The sequence below is a fragment of the Neolamprologus brichardi genome, chromosome 22 (genome assembly GCF_056152115.1).
Source record: "Neolamprologus brichardi isolate AB-2024 chromosome 22, ASM5615211v1, whole genome shotgun sequence".
Lineage (NCBI taxonomy): Eukaryota > Metazoa > Chordata > Actinopteri > Cichliformes > Cichlidae > Neolamprologus > Neolamprologus brichardi.
The window spans coordinates 18067875-18092838 of NC_142124.1; the positions used below are offsets into that span (position 1 = coordinate 18067875).

Genomic DNA, 24964 nt, shown 5'->3' on the forward strand with positions numbered 1-24964 from the left:
GAGCATAGTGTTGCTATAAGTCATAAGTGCCACTTTTATTACTTTTAGTACATTTTTATCACTTTTTGCACCTCCAAAGTTTCAATATTGTGTATCAGAGATAAGAAGTTTTAGTAAACAGTAACCAGCTCACAGTCTGAATGATTGTTCACCAAAGGAGACTTACCTGAAAATGTCTTTATATATGTTGTGAGGCTGAAAGGCACACACTGCTCACATTCTTGTACCTCCTTTGAGCTCTCAGGAAACAGTCATCAGCATTCTTGTAAATTTCCCGTAATAATCAAGTGTTGTTTCCTCCCGCAGGCCAACCTGCCGCTCCTTCAGAGGGAGCTGCTGCACTGTGCCAGGCTGGCCAAGCAGAACCCGGCTCAGTACCTGGCCCAGCATGAGCAGCTACTCCTGGACACCAGCACCACCTCCCCAGTAGACTCCTCAGAGCTCTTGCTGGATGTGAATGAGAACGGCAAAAGGAGGACACCAGACAGGTGGGTGACTCATAAAACCAGAACATCACTCTCAAATGTTACTATTTCATCATTTTAAGTGTTTAATAAATCTTGATTTGGGTTGGAATTCTTAGAGGATAGCTGGAATTTGTGGGTAGAGCTTATACATTTACCAGCTCCTGGGGTGAAACTTTTTTTTACCCTCTATTGTTTGAGCTCATGCATAAATCCCTTTGAGGATGCCTGCATCCCCATGAGCCCCTGCATTACTCCACAGACACAAGCTGAGCCAACGCAAGGCAATAGTGTCATGTGCAAATGTATGTACGGGAAGCGTCTGCCAGTGCGCCACCGGGCCTCATGATGTGCTCCGTTGGACAGCTCAGCTCCTGGCTTCTGCTCTTAATGGGCCAGAACTGAGGAGAACACGAGATGGGAAAAGTAGACCTGGCTACACCCAGGCACGCATACGCAGGGAAAAAAGACGGAAGACAGCTGTGCCGTAATGAAAAGCATGAATAGATGTGTCACTGAATGTGTATGAAGCCCTCCGATTTGTGTGTTTTTGATTCCAAACTTATAAAGTTATTTCCACGCTTGCTCGGGTGTGTAAGTACAAAGTGTGTGCCTGTGTTTGTACGAGTCTCCACATCACTTCAACTCCCCCCACCCGAGCCAAATCATTACATCCGTTTGCTGTCACGGACTTTGGTAATGACTCAATGTTCCTTGCTCTAATGGACAAGCACTGAGACGTTCCATCCAGAAACACACAGCGCTGTAAAAAAAAAAGGGAAAAAAAAGCTATCTTCCTCTCTGTCTGGCACAGAAAAAATCTATCCAGACCAATGGTGTGTGTAAGTGCATGTTCAAGAATGTAGCTCATTTGCTGCCCCAGTAAAACAAATTTGAGGTGATAGAGCTGCGATATGAACAAACCATAAGATCAGACTATAAATCTAGAGTTTGGCTTTACACTCTTCTCTAATCAGAATAATAACAGAGGCTAACAAGCCTGCAGCAAAGTCTATTAGACATGCACAGACCCATACAGAACTGTTTTTTTGCACTGGCGTTTGTGAACATATCTGATCTGTTGTGGGAGCTGCAGACTACAATGTATGTATTGTTTTGTGAAATAAAGTCCCCGGGGGTCAGAATTTTTAATACAGGCAGGGGAGACGGAAATGTACATTTTATATTTGCTGAGGGACAAAAATGCTGAATGTGATATTAATAATTCTCACCTCTCTTTTCCCCAAACACTCGGATATGCAGACTTTTTCTGTAATACCTGCACATTTGCAGGGCGTCTGGTGCATAGGGGAGTGAGCTTAGTAGAAAAGGTGCGCGTATAAATGTGAGAGGGAATATGCGGAAGGTGGGGGGGGGGGGGGGGGGGGGGGGAGTTGGCATCTGTATTCAGTGTGAAAACGCAGTCTTTGTGTGAATGCATGTGTCTGTGTTTGTGCACGATTCTGGATCCTGCGTGAACGTGTGAGCGTGCTTTGTGTGAGCGTGCTTTGTGTGTACGTGCGTGTGGTGTATGTGTGTGTGTGTGTGTGTCTCTGCGTGAGCGTGTGTGTGTGCCTAGGGAGATGGGCTGATAACACATACAGATGAGGCTCCAGCACCAATATGGCTGGCTAAGCACCTCTGGTTTCTGCTTACCCCTGCTCTGCATTCCCACTTATTGGAGCCTGTGTCAGAATATTGGAATTTGAATGAGAATTCTTAATTACAGACAACAATGCACTATCAATGCATTCTGATTAATACCATCGCCTGCAGAAAACAGACCAGGAAAATTAGAGTATAGTCTTAGATACTGTGTATGCTCAAAAAGCCAATATTTAAATATCGTCTGAGAGTACAGTATTACTGATGACCGTGCTCTAATAGCAATGCCTCTGTGCACATTACATTTTAGTGCATTTCCAGAATATTAATTCCATCCGTGGCATACAGCATAATCATACACAACAGGCTATTTCTTCCTTCCAAAAGAAATCTAGTCAGTAAATAATATTCCTACATTGTTTCAAATTTAAAGTTAAATAAACATATTAAAAATATAAATTGGTGTAAATTGGAGAAAATTTTAACTGTATTCAAAAATAAGCGCGCAAATTACCACGTGTGTATCGTTTAACAGGGCGTGCACACCGGGGTTTTGCACAGGTGACTGTAAATGTGTTCACAGGCGTGTACTTTAGTGCCTGTAGATATAAATATTGTTGCAGTAGCAAGGCTGGGCAGAAAAGAGTGGGGGGGGTGGGGGGGGATGGATGAGTCGAGGGAGACGGAGAGATGGACGAATGCAAGGGAAAGAGCATATGGAGAGCTGTGGATGAGCATTAGGAGCCCATAAAAACAGCTCATTAAGAAGTTCAATCTGTTCATCGGAGAGAGAGAGAGGGAGATGGGAACGGAGAGGAGAGAGGCAGACAGAGAGAGAGGAAACTGGTGGACTGCAGATAGCGGGGGAGGTTGGCAAGTTGTAACTGTGAAGTGACAAAAGTGAGAACACACACACAAAGGCATACAGAGCACACGTGTGAGAGTGTGCTCACACAATAACACACCTGGCCACATTAATCTTTGGAAGCAGGCTAACAAAAATCCACCTGATCCCCTGAAAACTACTTGTGTGAGTATGTATGCAAGCATGCGAGCACACACATTCAGGCTTATGTGTGTGTGTGTGTGTCTGTGAATAGACATGTTTTCAATAAAAAAAATTCCAAAAGGAATCCAGGAAAAGTAGCCTTTCATTGCAAGTGCTTTGTCTGGTAGGTTGGACTCAAATATTTCCGACAGCACAAGGGGGCGGACCAGTTGTTGTACTGCTATGCTTCAGGTCTGGCTCTTGTATGAAATAACTGTAACAAACACATTTTGTATCACTTATTTTTACAAAATAGGTGTGATGTAAATATCACACTGATTTGTTCCTGTGTCGTCCGCTTTCCTCTCTTTTATTTCCTTTTTTCCCAATCCAATGCACCTCAGGAAGCCTTTTGTTATCTGCAGAGCTGTCAGTAGAAATTGTGCGAGCTTGGTAATAACGGCAAAGATTTATGCCAGCTTTGGCCCCGTATTCTGTCTTCAAATATTAAAACAGGTGAAAAATGTTGCCGGTACTTAAAAAAAAAAGAAACTAAGAAAAAAATTACGACCTTATTAAATAAGGGAATTATCCCACGTCACTGTTTGAAAGAGTCTAAGCAACAACGACAGCCACATTACTCATTTGTCTGCGTCTCCACTCAGAACCAAAGAGAACGGCTTTGAACGAGACAGCTCTCTGCATCCGGATGTTCACCCCAGCAAACGGCCCTGCACTATAAGTCCTGCCCAGCGTTTCAGCCCATCCAATGGACTCTCCTACCAACCCAATGGTCTGCCTCACCCAGGCCCACTCCCTCCACAGCACTACAGGCTAGACGACATGGCCATTGCCCATCACTACCGCGACACCTACAGACACCCAGCGTCTAATCATCGAGAGATCCGGGAGAGAGCAAGGCCCATTGGTGAGGATACTGAGGATTACATTTGTGTACACGACTGTATATCTCAGAGCGCAAGATCACTTTACATACATTTCACCGGTTTCTCATATCTTTATAGTCCACTGAGATGAATAACTATTACAATAATCAATCAGATTATCATTATAATCAGTGAGACTCAGAAGCCACAGACGTCATAAAAAGTGAGATACATTAACACTCCGCAGACGCACATTTAGATGTGAGATCATCATATTAGATCCTTTTTCTTTTGCATAAAGCTGGCCTTGATGAAGCTGTAATAATGACTTGGGCTCTATTTTAAAAATAGGAGACACATTTAGCATGTCTCACCTTGTGATGGATGTTTACGGGAGGAGAAGCTCAGTCATCTGAGTCCTGCCCTCGGGGTGGGAGAGCGATAAGGAGATAGCAGAGAAAAGGGGGAGTGTGGGAGCAGGGAAAAGAAATGAATAGAGAAAGAGTGCCAAACTGAATTCAAATGAAAGGGGAGCAAGGGCTTGATGGAGTAATTGATTGTGTCATGCTGAGTTGCTGTTTGTTTATCTGTCCATCTATTTGTCTATCTTTCATTCTTGCAGGTATGCATGCAGGCACCAGGCAGGAGGAAGTGATTGACCACAGGCTGACAGACAGAGAATGGGCTGAGGAGTGGAAGCACCTTGACCATGTAAGAAAAGTAATAACAATTTTATTACTATACTCTACAGTTTTGTCTTTGTAAGTTTTCTGAGTATCAGTTCGTATGAAATTGTTATCTAGCAGATCTTGTGGTGAGTCTTTATTAAAGTTTGGATGCTTTTAAGTTTCTTTATGAGCTCAGTCAAAACGATGTTTGAAATTACATGTATGTGAAGAACCCTACCCTTGACAAAGACCTTCTTTGAATTCAAATCAGCCCATTCATCCTGTCTATGTGTAAACTCAGCGCTGTGTCTGCTCCCTGTCACCTCCAGCTGCTCAACTGCATCATGGACATGGTGGAAAAAACAAGGCGCTCACTGACGGTACTGCGGCGGTGCCAGGAGGCTGACCGTGAGGAGCTCAACTACTGGATCCGACGATACAGCGATGCCGAGGAGCAGAAGAAAGGCGCTGTTAGCGGGCAGTCAAGGCAGCAGAGCCCTGCAGCACAAGAAAACACAACTTCAGGTATGGATCCACTTACATGCTAGAAGTATTATTGTTAAATTATAATTAATATGCATGTCTGCCGGTTTTAAGCTTGTTGTTCATCTTTTAAGACTACTGATTTTCAGTTTTTCAGTGTAATCTGTGCAACTTTAATTGTTCTTTAAAGGTATCTATATTAAATACAGACTCTAAAGGTGTCAGCTGATGCGCATTACCTTGCAGTCTGTTAGGTCTCTTAAAGCAAGGATTATACTCTGCAACCTTCTGAGAGGGTTTGTGCAGACCTCCATGTGCCTGCCTGTTTCTGTGACCACACAGACTTATCTGTGGAGAATTTATATGACAATGTGCCAACTAGGCATGTGCCCAGCCAGGAGACTTCAAAGAAGTAAAACAGAAATGACTGTTGGGTCTCCAGCTGTCCCGGTCTGCAATGGAATATATCCCAGGCTTAAGGCTCGGAAGTTTTTAAACCACTATTAAAGAAGCTCAAATCTGAAATGAGTCCAAAATTAATTATTATTAGCTGTAAGATCTTTGTTGTATTTTATGAATTAATAATATTGAGTGTGGAGTCCCCCAGAGTTCAAATCTAGGCCCCCTATTTTTACATTAAATATGTGTACACTGGCTGATACTAAGTCAGTTTCAGTGCACTGGTCTCAAAAAGTCCTTTGGAACATAAAAAAAAGCCAAAATGTTAAATATTTCACAGTTTTGTGTACTATGCCATTGAGGGATCTCTGGTTACCACGTCTGTATGTTTGTGTCTTTCCAGAAATTCACCGGGAGCTCCTGCACCGGCCTGTCTCTGGCTACGTCCCTGAAGAGATCTGGAAAAAAGCTGGTGAGCAGCACTTTCATGCCTCTGATCAGTGCACGTAAACACAGTTCCTCTATTTTTCCCCTAATCTGTCTGAAGGCTTTATGCTTTATGGAACTCGAGGCCATGTTTAGGTAGATGAATGAGAAAGGCTCCTTTAAACCTGTTCTCTCCCCTTTTCATCCCAGTGTAGTCTATTGTCTGCAACACAAAACCTTGCTAGATTTGCATTAAAGTCAGGTTATCTATATCTGATTCTGTAGGAAGTTTCATCACTATGCACTGCACACTCAGAATATGATGTCAGGCCTTACAAGGATTTTATTGCAGTCAAATAAGGGACATAAGGAGCTTTTACAGCTGGCCCAGTGGTCTCCTGTCAAAAGTGGCAAGATTTGGTTTCAATTTGCTTTTGGCACTTTTTTTATCCCCTTAATGAGAGACACTGCAGCTATTCTACTTAACAAAATTGTAGAGGAAAATGCGCAGAGTTTAGAAACTCCTTAATGTTTTAATAACCCGATTAAAATCAGCACTTGCATTCATTTTTTATAGCTTTTTAAAAAAACAGCATTGTGTCACTGTTATCACTCTGAAAACCTGAGGGTTCACTCTTTGAGGTTTTGTATTCTCCACCAGTGATACAGTATATCTGCCTTTTAAACCCCCTGGAGAAAAGAAATTGTCCCCTTGCTTGACCAAGCATGATGTGTGAGATACTCAGAACAAGTAATATGCATTTAAATTGAATTGAGTATCACCATCGGGACTGTGCCTCCTCTCCGGTACTCTCTTTCCCCTCACCAGCTTTGATCGATCTTCCATCTAAGGCATTTGGTGTGTAATCACAATTCCACGCACAAGGCATATATCACAAGGCACCGGGGCAATTTCCATGACTTCAAGCAGCATAGTAGGTTAAAGACAAAAGCACCCTGGTTTAAAAATTCGCCTCAATCACAGTGGAGAGAAAATGTTTCTGTCTTTATAAAAGCATGCAGTCGGTCTGATATCGAAAACAGATTTTACATTTTTAACGCCAGTGTAATATGTACTAAGAAAGTGAAGCATATTTGTCAGGCATAAAGCTCTATTTTATCTTTTGTCTGTCGGATAAAAGGGGCCTCTTACTTTTCACTCTATTTGCCTTATCCTCAGTATTTTCCGTTATCCATTTCATTCATATTCTGGCTTAGGAGAGACTGATTTAAATGTGACCCGGGGAGGATTGCAAAATAGGATTTTTAACACAATGGAGTGCAGCGGCGAATACATCTGTTTGAAATGGGCAAAATGTTTACAGTTGGTGATAAATATTCAAGCACCTTGCACGGTGTCCTACCGGTTTCCCACTTCCCCTCACCGCATGGGCCTCTGGGATCACAATGGAAATGCATAATTTAAATATAAATTGCCTGATTTGCATACACAATTAGTCAAGTTACAGGCTTGATGGGAGCAAACAAAAAAGCCCTCCTTTTGCTTTGACGTTCTGTAGGAATTCCACCGCTTAACACCCACGCGGAAGGTTATTCATTCCTCAAAACAAGGATAAAATAACATATTGCTCCGGCTGAAAAGCACGTTTTGTGAGTGATTACCTGCGATTAATCAGCTCGTGTTCTCGTGAGAATATCCTCGGGATATTCTTTTCCAAATTAAAATATACAAGATCAAGATCTTCCAGGAACATTGAACTACATTAATATGTCACACACTGATGTAAATATGTCTATTTAGATATTTAAAAAGTTCTTAAAAAGAAAATTAATCAGTGTTTGAACTAAATCGTAATAGTTTAATTAAATCAGCTGACGAGTGTCCCCGTTATCCTGTCAGCCTACAACATTTAGACTTGATGTGCTCTTAAATCTTGTCAGATATTAAATAAATGATAAAATATTAATATTAAATATTCTAAGCTGAAAGTTGGCCTTGAAGTATAAAATAAACATGAATAGTTAAAGTAGTTTTCCTTGCCGTGTGAAATAATCCATTGCAGATTTTGTTTTCTAGTGTGCATCTTCTAGATGTGTTAAAACAGTGATGCAAGTTTAGATATAGTGTGCATTTAAAACATGCATGTTTGGACTGATGGAGTAATTGAATTCATCTGTAGCAGGAGAAATATGTATTTTTTTTTGTTGTAATTTGTTGCTTGGTTTGATATTCCCATAAATAAATACAGACAGCAGGAGAGCTGAGTAGCGAAAACATTTGTGTGCAGTTGAGTTTAGCACGCGCTGCGGACTTAAACACACATCAAGACGAGCTCAGCCTGCAGCTCATTGAATGCGCTTTAGCTAAGAGAGAGCGCAAGAGAGGTTTTCTACTGAGATGTTTTGCAGACTCCCATTGGTTGTTAAAGTGGGAGTGAGTTGCAGTCTCTGCTGTTGCCACATTTTGAGATATTGCTGTGGAGTCAGCCCTTATGGGTCTCTTGCAGTTGCCTGTCTTGCTGCCTCAGAAGCTGAGCATCTGACTGAAAGCATAACAGGGAAAAAAAAAGCTTCTAGCCAGAATATGAAAACTGCTCATCCACGCAACTTTAGACTCAGCACTGCTCTCTCCTGAAGTAGACGGGATGAACAACTGGAGAGCAGAACGAAAACCTGACAGAGACACAAACAAGCACAATGAGACTGTGAATATGCTAATGGGTTGTTTAGAATGGCATATAGCAATTTGGAATCAGCAGCAGCGAATATGTTATTCCTGTTTAAAAAACGATGGTGTACTTGTACTGAAAATACAGTCCAGTGAAAAATGCACGCGCTATATTGCAGGTACGGGAGGCTTGACTTCCTCTGTCTCCACACTCTTTCCAGAAGAGGCTGTGAATGAGGTGAAGCGGCAGGCCATGTCAGAGCTGCAGAAAGCCGTGTCAGAGGCTGAGCGCAAGGCTCACGAAATGATCAGCAGCGAGCGGGCCAAGATGGAGCGAACAGTGGCCGAAGCCAAGCGCCAGGCAGCTGAAGAGGCGCTCTCCATAATCAACCAGCAGGAGGATTCCAGCGAGGTAGAAGCGAATGTACACATTCTCAGTCTTTCATCATCAGTGTCATTATCGTCTTTTTGTGTTTGACTTTTGATGCAAGCTATGGTAGATTATCCAGGTGCTGTGGGTTTTTTATTACTATTTTAGAAAACATATTACATAGTGCACATTTTTGTAAAACCTAATTCTGATTATCCACCCCTTATGTGTTAGTGCATATGGAAGAGCAAAATGAAGCAAGGATAATGAAGCACCTATTACCCCCAAGTAGCTACTTTACAGTGCTTGGAAGGGTGTTACCATTTGAGCTGAGAGGAAATAAGTAAAAGCATTTGGTAATCTCCATTAGAGACCTGAAAGTTTAATCATTTAACTGAGAGGGAACTCTGCCGTTCATCTGACATTAATTGCAGGAGCGATGTTTGTAACAGAGAAGCGCCCCAGAGGAGAACTTTCAGAGGTTGTTTATAACTTTGTTCTCCGCTTTCCTCTGGCTATGCAGGCGCCCTGACATGCTCTCCTTGCGGTTTCCAAGATATATAAGTGGCCCTAAGTGTAACAAGAGATTTTTTTTTTATCTGTCTGTGGTTTGGGTCAGGCTTAAGTGCCAAGCATAGAAGTAGAGGCTTGTTTCATGGTATCCTGTGTGGTGTACCACTTTCTGCTGCTAATCTTCACGTTGTATTTGCTAGTTCCCAGTTTAATGTGGAATTTTCTTTACTTTTGGTCACAATGTGTGATTAGATTTTCATGTGAAAAGAGCATTAAACCATTACAAATTGGTTTTTGTCTGGCTGCTACTTTTTGGGGTTATTTGACTTTGTCTTTTTCTGTCCGTCAGAGCTGCTGGAACTGCGGACGCAAGGCCAGTGAGACATGCAGCGGCTGCAACACGGCACGCTACTGCGGCTCCTTCTGCCAGCATAAAGACTGGGAGAAGCATCACCATGTGTGCGGTCAGACCCTGCAGGCTCAGCAGCAGCAGCAGGCCAGCCAGCAGCAGGGAGGGGTTCCGGGTTCAGAGACCCCCGCTCCCATCAGCTCCTCCGCTTGCACCCCGAGCAGCGGGACCGGGAGTCCGGCTGCTACCCCCCCTGCTGCCACCCCTCGCTCATCCACCCCTAGCACCCCGTCCTCCTCCGCCCTTGATGGCACACCACGCTAAGAAACTCACACAGAGGTAGGAGGCAAAGGCTTCCCAGGTGTAACGGCCAGCCCACAACCCGACAACTACCGTGGCTGTCTACATTGCCCTGCAAAGATGCTTAGATACTAGAATGAGATGGCAATACTTCTGTCTATCTTGCAGCGTAGTCATAGAAGGAGGAAGTCCATAATCAGGTCATATTGACTTGCCATGACTTTAAAGAAACACAAAGATATTCTTTGTTTTGAATGAATGAATTTAAAAGTTGACATTCTTTTACTGTTACACTTGCTATTCTTGTTGACTGTTTGTCCTTGTACCTGTTGTTGTTAAAGTTGTCGTCATTGTAGCTTATCTTATTTTCCCCTGTAAATATGAAGAGACTGATCAGAGATAGCCGTGAACTCAAGACAAGTATATCTGACCTGCCCTTTTCAAACGTTTTTATTTTTCATCCTGGAGTCAGTGGTTATTTCCTTCCTGTACACGAGACTAGTCAACCTCAGACATTTATCAAACAGCATATCACGGGGAATGTAACTGTCTCGGAGAAAACTTTGGTATAAGAGAGATATTAGATTTAAGAATCCTGAAAGACACACAGAAGGATGAATAAGCATGTTCGCTGCCTGGAGAGGGGAGAGGGGATGGACTGAATCTCCGGCCCACAGACCGCCACGAAACGGGCAGATGTGCAGCAGATTGCCAGCTGTTCAACCGATGTTATTTCCCTCTCACTTGTAATAATATCCAGGTCAGTGGTCTGGGAAATACAAATCCATTTCCCTGATGTAAAAGGAAGAATTCTTGGATAAGATACAAAAACCTTGCCCACTGCACACTTGGAGGACGGACCAAATACAACTCGATCGCTCGGTGGGTCACAGACGCTCTCAAACAGGAAGTGAAGTCATCAACCCACTGGCAAGACTGTCAAATGACCTCGACAGCAGGCTCGGGAAACATAGACTCGCCCCAGACAACCTCCCCTCCTATCTCGACTCTGACAACATTTTTCATCTTTCTTCACATTCTTACTCGTTTTCTGTAGATGTCATGGTGTTTAAGACTTCTGTCCTGTGGTGTCACCGATGGTTATTTATTGTATATGTGTTGGACAATTGTGACAATGCATAGTACTTCAACCAGTCACAACTCTAAGTCCTTCATAACTCTTTCTCTCTAGCTGGTGCAAAAAGAGATAAAAAAAAAAAGAAGTGTTATCTTTTCTTTTCTTTCTTCCCCAAGCTGCTTCTTTTCTATTCTGTGTATAAGTGGTAGTTTCCTTGTAGTTCTATAAGTTTTCCTTCCCTACGTCCTCAAGAAAAGACACAAGCTATATCTCAGAGCTGCTACTTGAGTCCGACCCAGATCTTTTCTGAGAACTAGCATGTTGCGCGGAATGCTAACCTAAATGTTTTGTACAAGGGACATACATAAATGTATTTGCACTGTCACAGAGGTTATCTCGGCATGCTTCTTTTCAGCATACTTGTGTTGTCGGTATAGAGCCATAACTCATCAAGTCATTTTGTATGTAGTATTAGCATCTTCTATTCTCACTTTCTCTGGATGGGAGGAGATGGAAAAACGTAAACCACCAAACCAATTCCGTTTTTCTTTTTCTCTTTTGTTCGGTTTTGTTTTTTTTACTCTGCGTGCTAAGAAGAGCAGCCATAACGTCTTTTTTTTTCGTTGTTGTTGTTTAAATAGTTACAACAGTGCATGCACATTACTGAACGTTTGTTAAATATTTGTTATTTTTTAGAAAAAACTGAAAAAACAACCAAAAAAATTATAATAATAATTTTAAAAAAACAATACAAAAAAAAATATTCTAACAAACTAACTTTCCAAATGCAGAGGTGTAGACTCCGATTGACAGCTTTAACACTGCAAAGCACCAGGTAACACGCAGTATTAACACAAGAGTTAAACATAAAAACACCAAAAACAGCCAAAGACTGACACCAAGGACCAAAATCCTGATTTAAACGATTTTTGAAAAGAGGTTTGTCCACTCAGACATTCGGGCATTCGTTTCTCCAGCTTTTGTTCATATTTCCATGAACAAAAAGAAAAAAGATTCTTTTATCTTTACCATATTCTGGAAACCACGAGCACTCGTCTCACATTGTGGAATAAGAAGGTGTGAATTGACCCCGATGAGCGTGCAGAGCGGAGATACACTTTAACTGCAGCAATAATAGCTAATGTGACACAAACGCAACTTCTGAAACCATTTTTGAAGCGATTCTCGAGATTTCTTTCCTTTTTTTTTTTTACACATTTTGTCATTACACAACCGTCAGATTCAGTGCCCATTTCAGCTTTAAGCAGTTAAGTTTTTGATTCGCAGAGGTAAATGTGAGACTGGGCTTTCACACCAACGCCATTGTACTGTATTTATTTATTTATATCATTTGGGTTAATCCATCGCAATTTTGTCGAAAACCTTTAGCGTAAATCAGACAAACCTCTCAATCGCAGTACGAGAGCACTTACCCCGACACTCACCCCAAACACCTTGGTGCTACACAGAAGCGCGTTACAAATTCTGACCTCAAGGAACAAGTGGAGGCCCACAAAGGTTTCGGGGCAGTTTGCTCCCTCTGTACTTCCTCATCTCTCCCTCCTTGTCTAACTACAACATACACTTGCATTCTTGACTTTAAAGGGTTAAACAATCCAAAAAGGTGTCTGACACCCTACTAGCGACTTCTCAGAAGCTGTGAAGAAACAGCCAAGCTGTTTTAACACTAGTGTATTTAAAGGTATACAACAAATAATGTATGTGTTCATAATTTTCAGGGCAAAATCTGGGTTTAAAAAGAAAAAAAAAGAGAAAAAAAAAAGCTAGGAAACACGATCATTCAATGATGCTTTGAGAAGCGTTATTGTAATTTTTTTTTTTCTTTCTTTCTTCCCTCCTCTATGTGTGTTTTGCTACAAATTCCTCGGTGGCAAACAAGTCTCACTCTACCTCTTACAGCACGATAAGAGCATCAGTCACGGCGCTGATACTGGTCTAGTCGAAACCAAATGGGCACAAGAGAACAGGAAAATATAAAACCCAAAGTCGAAGCTCATACAGCTGCAAAACCATATCACTACTTGGTAACAATGCAGACCTCATAAATAAATGAAACCTAAATAGAAATGAGAAAAAAAAAACAGAAAAAAAAACTTTTGTTATGTTCCTTTATGCCTGTGGCATTTCTAGAGTACATCAAGAGTTTGAATTGTTTGAACAGATTTGAGAAAATTGTGCTAATTTTAAAGAAAAGTGTTGTCGATTCCCATCTCGACGGCACAAGCTAAGGTCACAGATAAGAAATGTTTCTCTTGCTCTTTTTTCTTCCCTGTTTCCCCACCGCCTTTTCTCCTCTTTTTATATTGTTTTTTTCTCTGTTGTTAAGACATGCGGAAGTGCTTGTCGATTTGTCAGCTGGGGGAATATACAAAAGGTCAATCTTGGAAAACAAAAAAAAAATGAGGCTATGAGTTTAGGCATGCCTGTTTTTCACAATGGGGGGAAACGTTATTTAAATTTCCTACTTAACATGAAACAATAGGGAAATGAAGGGGCCGACAGCAAACAGCAAGGCCGTAGCATTAATTTGGGGGGGAAGGAGTTGAACTTCAGGGGTGGGAGGGTTTTTCCGTTCTCTTGAGAAAATTTATTGTGAAAATAAAACAGAGCTCAAATAATTTGAAGTTGTTGTGCAATACTTAATTAAGACATGAAAACCACAGGTTAGTGGTAGGCTGACGCTAAGCGGTCTTTCCATCGCTTACTGTCAGTGTCCTCTAGAGAGCTTTCCAGTCTACTATGTCAGAACTGTGGTTTCTTGTTGATTTTATTTCTTTTTTTTGTTTCTTAATTTTAATTCTTTTCTTTTTTTGGGCTGTAAACTATGGTCTGTCAGTCTGTGAAACTTTGCAGTATAATTCTGGTATTGTTGTTCTTTACGGTGTAATAAATATGTTAATTCCTGCCCAGAGAATTCAGAGTTGTGTTATTTCATTACAGCGGCAAGCCTAAAGGGGCGTCCACGCAGGAAGCAATATTTTCAGTGGCGTGGCGGCCACAGACAAAAAGTCAACGACATTAGGCGACTTTAACAGGTGACATAACAGCTGCTGGTGTGAAGTTAAACTTTTCTCTGAAGCAGCTACCAGTGAGCGTGAAGGATGCCACTGCTTGACACATTGCATTAGAGGGTTACCTAGACGATCAGAGCCTGGAGTATCCATTAGTGACTGATTGTCAGCATCACAAAGAGAAAATTGTTTCCTGTGTGGACATCACCTTAAAGCCAACTTTAACAAGCATTTTTGTTGTTGTTGTTGTTAAAACAGCTGTTCTCCATAATGATGACCTTATCTTGGAGTAAGAAGTAGACCTTTGACATTTGAAGGAAGCAGACATTTAGATCCATTGTATTCCTGTTGTGTGCCTAACAAACAGCACCATACAACAAATTAAATTCCTGTCCACTGCTGTTTCCACAGGTCGTGCACTTCTTGATTTTGTAACCCAGCTGGGTTTTTAGCCACAGCAGGATTGAAGACAGAAGTGTAGGATCATGTCGGAGTACAGAAGTTCAAAGACTCACCGATTATACAGAGGGAGATGTTGCACCAGTCTGAAAAGATTAGACTAGTGAAAAAAAAGCTTGGACGTGGCTGTGTGATGATACAAGCGGTGCACGAGTATGCTGGGGTCTTTAGGAGGGCGACTGGCTCTACGGGAAGACACTGCTGCACTGCTGCAACAGATGAGAAGGATGAGAAGGATACCGTTAGGTCATATTCAGCATATCTTGAGTCATATTAGAACTATAAGGCAGCCGTTCCTGTCCTATTATAACATTGCGTCTAAAGTTTATACACAGCCAACTTTAGCTCAAGGTGTGCTTTACACGCTGCTAAAATGTGGAGTGGAGGTCTAGAAGTAATACACCTGCCAGTGTATATCTTCTGTCAGTACTTCACCCATTCAGTCTGCCCAAGTCACGTCTTGTGTCTTGAGTTTTCTTAGTTTATTGCGTGTTTTGCATCTTTGAGTGCCTGACAAGCTGAAACATGAACAGATTTGAGTGTCAGGGCTTGTATTAAAATATAAGCAATTAATTGCAGTTTAAAACCTATTTTGCTATTTTGTTAACTTTTAATTTGTTCAGCTGTCATTTTTAAAGTGGAAATCCCAGGAGTGCAAAGTGAAAAAATAGTTATTTCTAAGTTCTCTGTAGCGAAACCCCAAAAGTGACTTCTTCATTTCTCCACACAGATGGTTTTTCGGTGGTTAATAAGGGGCACATTTCTTTTACTGTGTCTTTAAAATGTACATAGAAAACAACAGCTTGTTCCTACTTAATCGTGACATGATATAAGTCTGTAAATATTTTTTGTTATGATCTTTTATTTGGTAGCTTGCAATTATAATAGTTCACACGTTGGTTCATTTTATTTACTAGACGCCACAGGCACAACTTAACAGCGCCCTTTGCTGATTGCACCCACTCAGGACAATGCCACCACATACTCTCAAGTGCATTTCTGAGGCATCCAAAATAAGGTCAGTGGTCACTTAAAATAGCTTCAGTGTTCATTTTTACACACGCAACCTCAATTTGCACAGTGCAAAAGTGGAGAACGGGAAGTTGGGCAAAGTCCAATTTCCAAAATAAAAGACATCACTCAGCCTAAACATGCTACACAGAGAAATACAGCAAATCAGACATTTCTTATAAATTGTGGTCCAACAGAATCTTTTTTTTTTTGTAAACTAAGGAAAATGGCCTGGTTGGTTCTCCTAGAAAAGATGGAACTTATTTCAGCGACCATTGCGGGTTTTTCTTACTTTAACAGAGAGTAACCATCCTGAAGAGTTTCTACAGTAAATGTTGATACTGAAACAGCATACTGTTTTACTTCTTGATCATAAATACAATATATATTATCAAAAACCTTTCTTATAATGTGTGTGATGGTGATGTCCATGTCATTATCTGTCTGTATAACATCCACGACTCGTGGCATTGTGTTTTTGGGGTATTCCTTCTTTGCATTCTTGCGTTAACACCATATTTCAGGAATTTCTTCAAAATGGGAACAAATGTTTACATGGATTTAAGGATGAAACGATCAGAGAGTTCGTTGTGATCTTAAAGAAGATGATTTAGACTTTAGCCCGATTCATGAATGAGATATGGCAGCAACACCTCGAGAACATGTCTTAAAATGTGGTAAATATGTCCACTTAAAGGTGGGCTGGTTAGATTTTGGTGGTCAAGGTCAAAGGTCAAGGTTAGTGTGATTTCATGTGGCCATAACTGAAAAATTTATAGGTCAATTATGATGGGAAAAAATCATACAAATGAAAAACTTTTAATATTCAAAAAGTGAACTTTGTAGGACATCACACTGATTTCTTTTATAAAGCACCACATAGGACTGTGACCATATTTACAGTTGGTCTGACACTGAAGATTCTGACCTGCAGATTCAGGGCATCCTGGTAAGATCGTTCTCCTGGTTTGCTTGGCCTTAGCCCAAAAGCAAAAGTAGAAACTGCAGTCAATAATTTAGTTTCATAAGTATGTAAAGCCAAAGGTTTTGTTATTAGAAGCTGCAGGCTAAAAAAAAAAATAACATCTTAAGCATTTGCAATGTAATAAATCTTTTTTTAAAAATCAGTCTACATGCACTAGTTTAAATATAACATTCTTGCTTTAATGAAGGCAAATGTTATGTGTAAACATAACTGGGTGCTGATTTTGCTTTTTCTCCACTCTTCCTCTCTCATTTATTAACACTGTTGCCGACAGAAATGTGTGTTATATCTTTCATATATCTCCACAGCAAGAAAAGCAATAAAATGTGAAAAGCAAACCTTTGGATTCTCACTTTAACCACAAACGTATCTTTATTTTTAGAATAAAGTCTAAAAAGACACAAAACAGAATAAAGTCAAGGCAGTAATTCTAGCCCTATCTTAAATGACAGACTCTGACTGATGTGAGAAATCATATTGTGCTGTGTTTAACAAGTATAAAACACAAAAAGCTTCAACAATTTTGTGTTTTTAAGCAACAAGTTTGATTTATTGGAGCTGGTAACTGATGACTCGTAGGTGTGGATGTGAACATGAGTGGTTGCTGGGCTGTCCGTGTCGGCCCTGTGATGGACTGGCGTCTGCTAGCGTAGGCTCCAGCTCCCTTGCTACTCCCGTTGAATAAGCAGTTAAGAAAATGGATGGGAGGACTGAGGTGCTGATGTGAACTGGTCAGAAACAGGTGCAATAAGTAACTTTGCCATTAGACAGTAAGACATGTGGTCAAAATTCTACTGACTCTAAACGAAACATATTATCTCCGCCTGCATCAGACTCTTGGAAGAACAAAGAGCAGCTGCTGCAAGTGACAAATGAGCACAAGTAGGTAAGAAAACGAAATGATTAATTTTCAGGGCGCCACACAGCCTCGGGTGGCCAAGTGTTGGGGCTCGCTGTGATGTTTAAAAGAGGACAAACAGTAATCAAAACCAGCTGGAGCCAATTTGTGGCCTTGTAAGCATTGATTATCATCCCATTAATATGTGACCTGTATATCTATGTGCTTATTAATACAGTGTAAGAAACGAGCTGCAGTGATTATCCAGTGTGGGAGACAGAGCATCTCATCTTCTTGAAAGACTCATCAAACAGCTGGTGTAACAGCCCCCTCTGCTATGCATTAAAATGTCACCAAACATAGTGACAGGGCTCAGTGAAGTGTTAAAACTAAACTAGAAGGATATACATTACAACAAAGAAGTTACCATATGAGCCTTTGGTGCAGATTTTGTTATGTGCTGCTCTAACACCAGTGCAATTAACCCTGAGCTAACCTCAGGTTTTCGCACGACACGATACTGCCGGACGTCAAAGAGCTGGAATCAGGTCCCATTCAAAACAAATGACAGTGAAGCCACAAAGCAGCTCGTCAGCTCTGGAAGCTCTTCCTTTTTTACGACCTCGTCCCCTATCCTTATCTCTGTGTTCAACCACTTTGGAGTTGATAAAGCTCAGGGATGAGTTGGACTGCTGTGATATTCCTGCCACATTCGTCTACACAAAGTTCATTGTGACCAGAGCTCTTTTCTTCTTCCCCCCACCACCCACCCGCCCTCATCTTCCTCTGGCTCTTTCCCTGTCTTTTCTCACTCTCTCTTATCAAGCCAGGCAGAAGCAGTCAGCAACTTGAATTAAGCGCTAGTTGGGGGGGGGAGCTGCTTGGAGCCGATAACAATACAAAATGGATTTTCTCAAACAGAGAAAAACAGCTGTCTCCATTATTTGAATGCTTCACCTTTCCCCGCTCCATTAATTGGCTCTTTGATCACAGGCAGAGGTGCACAGTGACTGATAAGGAGTAGGTTATTAGTAAAGTAGCCTGGAGGACCGGGAGGCGACCGGCCGTGGCGGGCTGCAGGAGATGAGATAAAGGCGTGGTAATGCCGGTGTGAGAGAGTGCCGGTGAGTGATAGGGCTGTGCCGCCTGGCCCTCTCGCCCCTGCTTGGCTCACGGGCGGAGGGAGGAAGACTAGCAGCAGGACGAAGTGTGATATAGCCGCTAATGCGGGATTGTGAATCAGCTCGTGGGGGATGGAGCGTGGTATTTGATTCTGGAACGGCTCGTTCCTTTAAGTGGTAGATCTCTCCCCTCCTGTATGTCCCTGAACTCACCCACTCCTCACAAAATCAAACTGTGCGATAGGAAATTTCCTCTGCGCTTTTCACATTGGTCTGATATGTGGTAAATATTACATCTATGATAGACCAGGAGGAAGAAAAATTAAGAGGGGGGGGTGACATTACCCCCATCTGAGGCCTTTAAAAAAATGGGCGGCTCCTTTGATGTTGCATTGCTGCATTAAATCTGATGGAATTTTCACTATAAGCCTGTTTATGTATTTTCTCACACCCATGGACAAGGGGCGATTTGACACACTTCTCAGTGGAGGAAAGGAATCTTCAAGAAGTCACTATCGTGTAATCCCCATCTCCCCCCCCCCCCCCCTCCCCCGACACACACACACACACACACCTCTCTCCCTCCCTCCCTCTCTGTTCAAGAAATAGGACCGGAGGGGACAAGCAGGGTATTTGTGTGTTGTAAAGTGTGGTAAGAAAAGAGGGGAAGTGTTGATATTAAATTACCGAACACAAGGTTATCTAGTTCCTGCACATGGCTAGGCTGCCCTGGGCCAAGGGTAATCTGCTAATAGCGTTCACAACGAATGACATTATTAAGGAACTGGGCCCGTGTGTCAGGCCTCTCTCTGTCTGTCTCTCTCTGTGTCTGTCTGCCGCTCGCTCGCCCTCAAACACACACACACAAGCAAAACAGCGGAGAGGGGAAAAAAATCGCAAAAGAGACAGGGGCCAGAGATAGATGAGCAGAGCTGGTGGAAGAGATAGGAGTCGAGGAATCAGAGACGCAGAGAGAGGACGAGGAAGCGCGGGGAAGTCTAGGGGTAAAGGATATGACGCTGAAATGCTCTCCTTTTATCAGCAGGGTTTGGTAATAATGCCCAAATCGCAAAGTTCAAAATGATTTATGACTCAGTGAAAGCAAATAACTCCAAACCTGTGAGTATTGTGTTGAGCACTGTGAGCTGCAAACCACTTTGGTTAAGCAAAGCCTGCATTATGTTTAGGTGATCCAGCAGAATGGGATGGAGAAAGTCCTTGCAGTAAAAGACAAAATCAAACACTAGTTCCACAGACACTCTGTATCTTGCTGTGCGCAGGGAATGCACAGCCTTACATCTCCTCAACGCTACAGTGTATTCAGCTGTGGAGGACAAAAGCTATTGCAGCTATCAATGTTAAGTAATGGCCTCCATACACTGCCCAGCAGGTGAAGTAGAAAAAATACACAAAGCCTCTTATGTCCCCGGGGAAGAGTGAAAACTCAACACAAGTAGTCAATGAAAACAAAAAAAACTCTTTCCTTTTCATTTCTTTACACTCCATCCCACCTCCTGCAATCTCACCCTTAACCGTGATAGCATCCTGTAATCCACCATGTGGTTGTTCTGGTTCAAACAAACACAGTTGTTTCACACAGATGTAGATGCACATTCAGTTCATGCACACATGCTGATTCAGTGCACAGGTAGGCAGCTTGAACAGATCATACAGTGAACATATAGTAACTGCTTTTAGCCCATTTTCAGTTATACAAATGCTGAAAACAAAGTTCTGGTCAGTTAAAAAAAACGTTTTTTTCTAAGGAATATAGAGAATCTAAGATATGTAAACAGCACGGGGCACGGTGGTTAGCACTGTTGCCGCACACCAAGAAGGTCCTGAGTTCAATTCCACCATCAGGCCGGGGTCTTTCTGTGTGGAGTTTGCATGTTCTCCCCGTGTTTGTGTGGGTTCTCTCCGGGTACAAAGACATGCAGCTTGTGGGGATAGGTTAATTGGAAAATCCAAATTGCCATTAGGTGTGAATGTGCGAGTGAATGTGAGCGCGAATGGTTGTCTGTCCCTGTGTGTTGGCCCTGCGACAGACTGGCGACCTGTCCAGGGTGTACCCTGCCTCTCGCCCTATGATAGCTGGGATAGGCTCCAGCGCCCCCCGCGACCCTGAAAAGGATAAGCGGAAGCGAATGGATGGATGGATGGATGGAAGATATGTAAACAATGAAATTTGGACATACATTCCTGTACAACAGACTACACAGGAGATGGCCTCACATCCCACCTGGCTCTGGTGATAATAAGATACCCAAGATTCCCGTTCTAAATTCTCCTTCCAGTTTTACATGCCCTGAGAATCACCTATTTGGTGTCCACCAAGCATCCCCGTCAGATACCTGAACCAATTTAATGAGCTCTTCTTTGTCTCAAGTTTGAGATCCATCCAAATAACCAAGCTCTTCACCTGATCTCCAAGAATAAACCCAGATGCTCTAGATCTCTTCTTCACTCTTCCTCCACATGTGAACAAGAACAACCTAGCTTTTCTAATTGAAGCATTAACTTATCTCTAATCCAGCGGGCAAGCCAACCTTTGTCAAAGCTTTGAACTTGTTTGCTAATTCTTATTCCCGGAACTTCACACTTGGCTGAAAACCAACCCAAGAGCAATCTTGAGCTCACTGCTCCTCGGACCAAAAAGAAAAACCTTATCATTTAATTATTAGAGTTTTTATTCTAAAGGTTTCCCACAAACTACAATTTTCAAAAGAAGAAAAATTCTAGAAACCAAGCAAATTCACTGGGAACAGGGACATCAAACCCATGCTGGATCTTGGATGGCAGCCTGCCAATTGTACCTAGCTGGGCTTAGCCGAAACAAGCCACACAAGCTCCACCTCCTGTTCAAAGTAGAAGCCATAGGGGTGCTTTGTGAATAAAGCGGCAGTCAAAGGAGGCCTTGGTAGTCAAACTGGCTTCATGTTCAAAATTAGCTTGAAATAATTTTTAAAAGGAAAAATCTTAACCTTTTGCAGATTTCATAGTATCCATGGACATTTCGAAAAAGATAAACAGGACAAACAAGCTATTTAACTTTAGGAATATGCAGACCTTCCACCTGCTCTCAGTAAGCAAACATTTCTCTGAAACTCTTTGACATTGTCTTCTTGAGAATGAGCGAGTATGTGTTTTTACCGTTTGCACGTGTGGCTGTGTGTGTGCGGGCGGGTGTTTTAAGTGCCAAACTGAAGATCTTGCTAGGATGTGAAGTCAGGAGGTCTCTTCCCATGCAGGCAGCCAGTAGAGAGGAGGTGATTGATGGCTAATGAGGGCTGAACGAGGAGTCGAGGCCAAACACACAGTATACTGCCTACTGTGGCTTTACCACATGATGGATAGCATGCTGGGATACAGTACCCACCCATACACATGATGCAGTTCCAAGTGTGTGTGGAAAGGCTTCTTTGTGTGGTCTTAGTGGATGTGTCAGCATCAGATATGCATACTGATATCGAAAAAAATGAAAAAAAAAAACATCTGGAAGTTAAAACAAATCTTGTGGTACCTCTGGAGCATTTCTGCTATGTTGTATCTTGTCTTCAGCCCATTTGGTTATAATCTAAGCCCACTGAGCCAAATCACATCCAGAAAGTTCACCGCGACACTCAGTGGGACATCACAGCCCATCAGTCATCTCGAACCCCACTGTTTCCTGCTCAGTGAATCCATCCCATACCATTCAAAAATTCCACAGACTTCACCTATATACACAGTGTGAAGCCTTGTATAAACCCTGCAACATATGGAGAGCTAGGAAACCGTGTTTTATCCTCCAGGTTTGCTCGGTGATTAATTGTTCTGTGTGGAGTCCTGACCTTGACAGAGTTCCCTGCATATCTAAGAAAATACACAGACAATGACAAGAGTAGCCCTACTAATTATTAGATTCATCATTGCTTGTGATGTTTTTTTTAATTGTCCAACGGCTGAATCTATCAAATGTATTATAAACCATAAGATAGCTTACATTGTTTTTCCCAGCGACATCGACATGGCATTTAAAGAATTTTGTTCCTAAGAGATAAAAAAATATATATATAGATTTGTTAAATTGCCTCAAATTAATAAATTTGACAATCAACAAATGTCATAATAACTAATCAATCGTGGCTGTCTGCGACCTCAAGCTGAAGAAACTTAACATTATTCAAGTTACATCAACTCTTGACATTATTCAGCATATTTAAACTTTCTTTTTCTTAATTGCGAACAGCAGTAGGGAGCCGTATCCATTACTGTGATTTAAAGGTGATGGCAGTATATTTATCTGAAAGGTGCCTGCTGCTAGAACAAGTGCGATCAACCTTTTTCTGAGGCTTGAGACTTGAGAATTTGTGGTTAATGCGGTTGCATACTTCTGAGCCTTTTACCGCGTTGTGAAAGTGACTGACAGTTGGTCCGATTGAACAGTAAGCCACCGTGCCTTTGAGTGTCTGCGATGTATCTCTCTGAAGCCCAAATGAAGCACTGCTTATGCAACACATTTCTTTTGAGCTTTACCGCTTCTTTTTTGTTGTCTTTCTTTTGAGCGAATCGCCATGCTGCTTTCTCCTTTCAACTCTTGTCCGTCAACGGAGACAGTAGAGAGCACAGTGCAAAGTTTACGCTTGGAGGGAGAAGCAGCTGTGACCAAGAGGGTGTGATGAAATTGAGCTCACCACCACAGCAACAGTGAAGATTAGTAGTTCTGTTGCAATGGACAGGAAGAAGCCATAAGCACCCTTTACATCCCCTGGCCCCACTTCCATCCACCCATCCCTGGTCTACTGAGTCCCCAACTCTCCTTTCCCAGCACACTCTCCATGGCTTCCACAGCTGTTATGCACCTGGATGCTAGCCTAGAGGAGAGGCAGCAATGCATGCCATCCATCTCTGTAAGGGGGCACATGTGGTGTGTGCGCACATGTGTGAGTGTGTGTTCACTTCCAGAAAGCCAAAGGACATGATGGGCGATGGTTTGTGGGTAAAACTGAATGACAAAGATGTAGTTTTGTGTTGTTCGATTGCCCCTGTAATCAGTGTTATTTAATCCTAACTAAAAATCATAACTATGTGTACCAAAGGAAACTTAAGAACACCATGTTATTGCATTAAAAAATGTCTGTATTTATTTCGAGCCTGAAAGCGGGAGGTAAGATGTAAAAATAATAAAACCCAAGAGTGAGATGTGGTTTGGCATCAACCAGCATACATGCAAAGGTTAGGGAAAAGAAGAAATGTAATTTATTGATCTGTATGAACCTCTGAGATACCACAGATGAAAGAAATGTTTTTAAAAAATATGAACTCCTAGAACTTTTAAATTCGAGTGAAGGTCTCAAGGTTTATAAGCCCGAGAATTGTGGCAACACGGGTTGCTACAATAATGGATGCAGAAGACATTCAGTCTGAAAACTATGAATGTTTACTGTATTGAAACGCTTTTTAAGGTCAGCTGGGAAACTTTTAAGCATCACAAAACAAAGTACCTCCTCTGCAAGTCTGCTGAGTGCATTGATTCAGATCCACAGTGAAACAAAGCAGCAGTCTAAATAGACTGTTAAAAAAGTTCAAATGGTAGACACGAAGCTGTCTCTGTGTGATTTCAAGAAGGTAAGATTATACTATACAGCACAAGACAAACATACAATAATAACCAAACATTCTAGATTAACGGTAAACACCGAAGGAAAATGCATTCATTTTACAAAAAAATCAGTTATTGTGTTTTTTAGAATTAGCAAGAAAAATATCTTGGAAATTAAAAAATACAATACAGTGGTTGGAGACTGTGGCAAGAGATAGATTATTACAAGTGTTCCTTTGAACATGGGGACCAGTTCTGCTACTGCTTGCAGTAAGTTGCCATCTTCAAAGCAACGTCGTCAAGATGGTGACAAAACGGCTATAAGACTGAATCAGTCTGCTATCAGTCTCGAGTTGGCATGCAATCAGTTCATGATAATTCAGCGATTAACTGTGATAAACCTGTGAAAATGACAAATCTGTTGTTGTCTACATGCAATCACATTAACCACTCACACTCAAAGTCCACATTCAAAGTAATTGCTGCAGGCTGGCAATTTATAGCAGAATGACATGGGTGCTAAGTAACCCTGCTTTTATGCAGGAATATAAACAGCTGGCAACCAGTTCAGTAGAGACCCCTATTGCAAATACATCACAGACGACTTGGAGTCATCATCGCACTGACTCTGAGTGTAACATGTTGGCAATTTGTCTGTGTTTATAAATTAGGCAGCAGTTATTTGCAACCCTTGACTACTTTTTCTGAGAGTGACTGTAGTCGGTTTACATGAGACCACAATTTTTGGAGGCAAGTTGCTTCTTGTGAGGTAATA

The 24964-nt window shown here is 41.8% G+C and overlaps 1 protein-coding gene across 6 annotated transcripts in view; it reads left to right on the forward strand.

The window, feature by feature from the left end:
• Positions 1-14084, forward strand: part of runx1t1 (RUNX1 partner transcriptional co-repressor 1) — a 57071-nt gene extending 42987 nt beyond the window's left edge. For 2 of the 6 annotated variants that reach the window (XM_035906526.2, XM_035906523.2), the window contains 7 exons: positions 307-488; positions 3723-3985; positions 4567-4664; positions 4942-5137; positions 5898-5966; positions 8729-8961; positions 9782-14084. In XM_035906526.2, the coding sequence (XP_035762419.1) occupies positions 307-488; positions 3723-3985; positions 4567-4664; positions 4942-5137; positions 5898-5966; positions 8729-8961; positions 9782-10105 (1365 nt within the window). In that variant the 3' untranslated portion in view covers positions 10106-14084. The remainder of the gene's footprint in view (positions 1-306; positions 489-3722; positions 3986-4566; positions 4665-4941; positions 5138-5897; positions 5967-8728; positions 8962-9781) is intronic. The other 4 variants (XM_035906524.2, XM_035906525.2, XM_006787793.2 and 1 more) reach the window with 4 other exon arrangements.
• The last annotated feature ends 10880 nt before the right edge of the window (positions 14085-24964 follow it).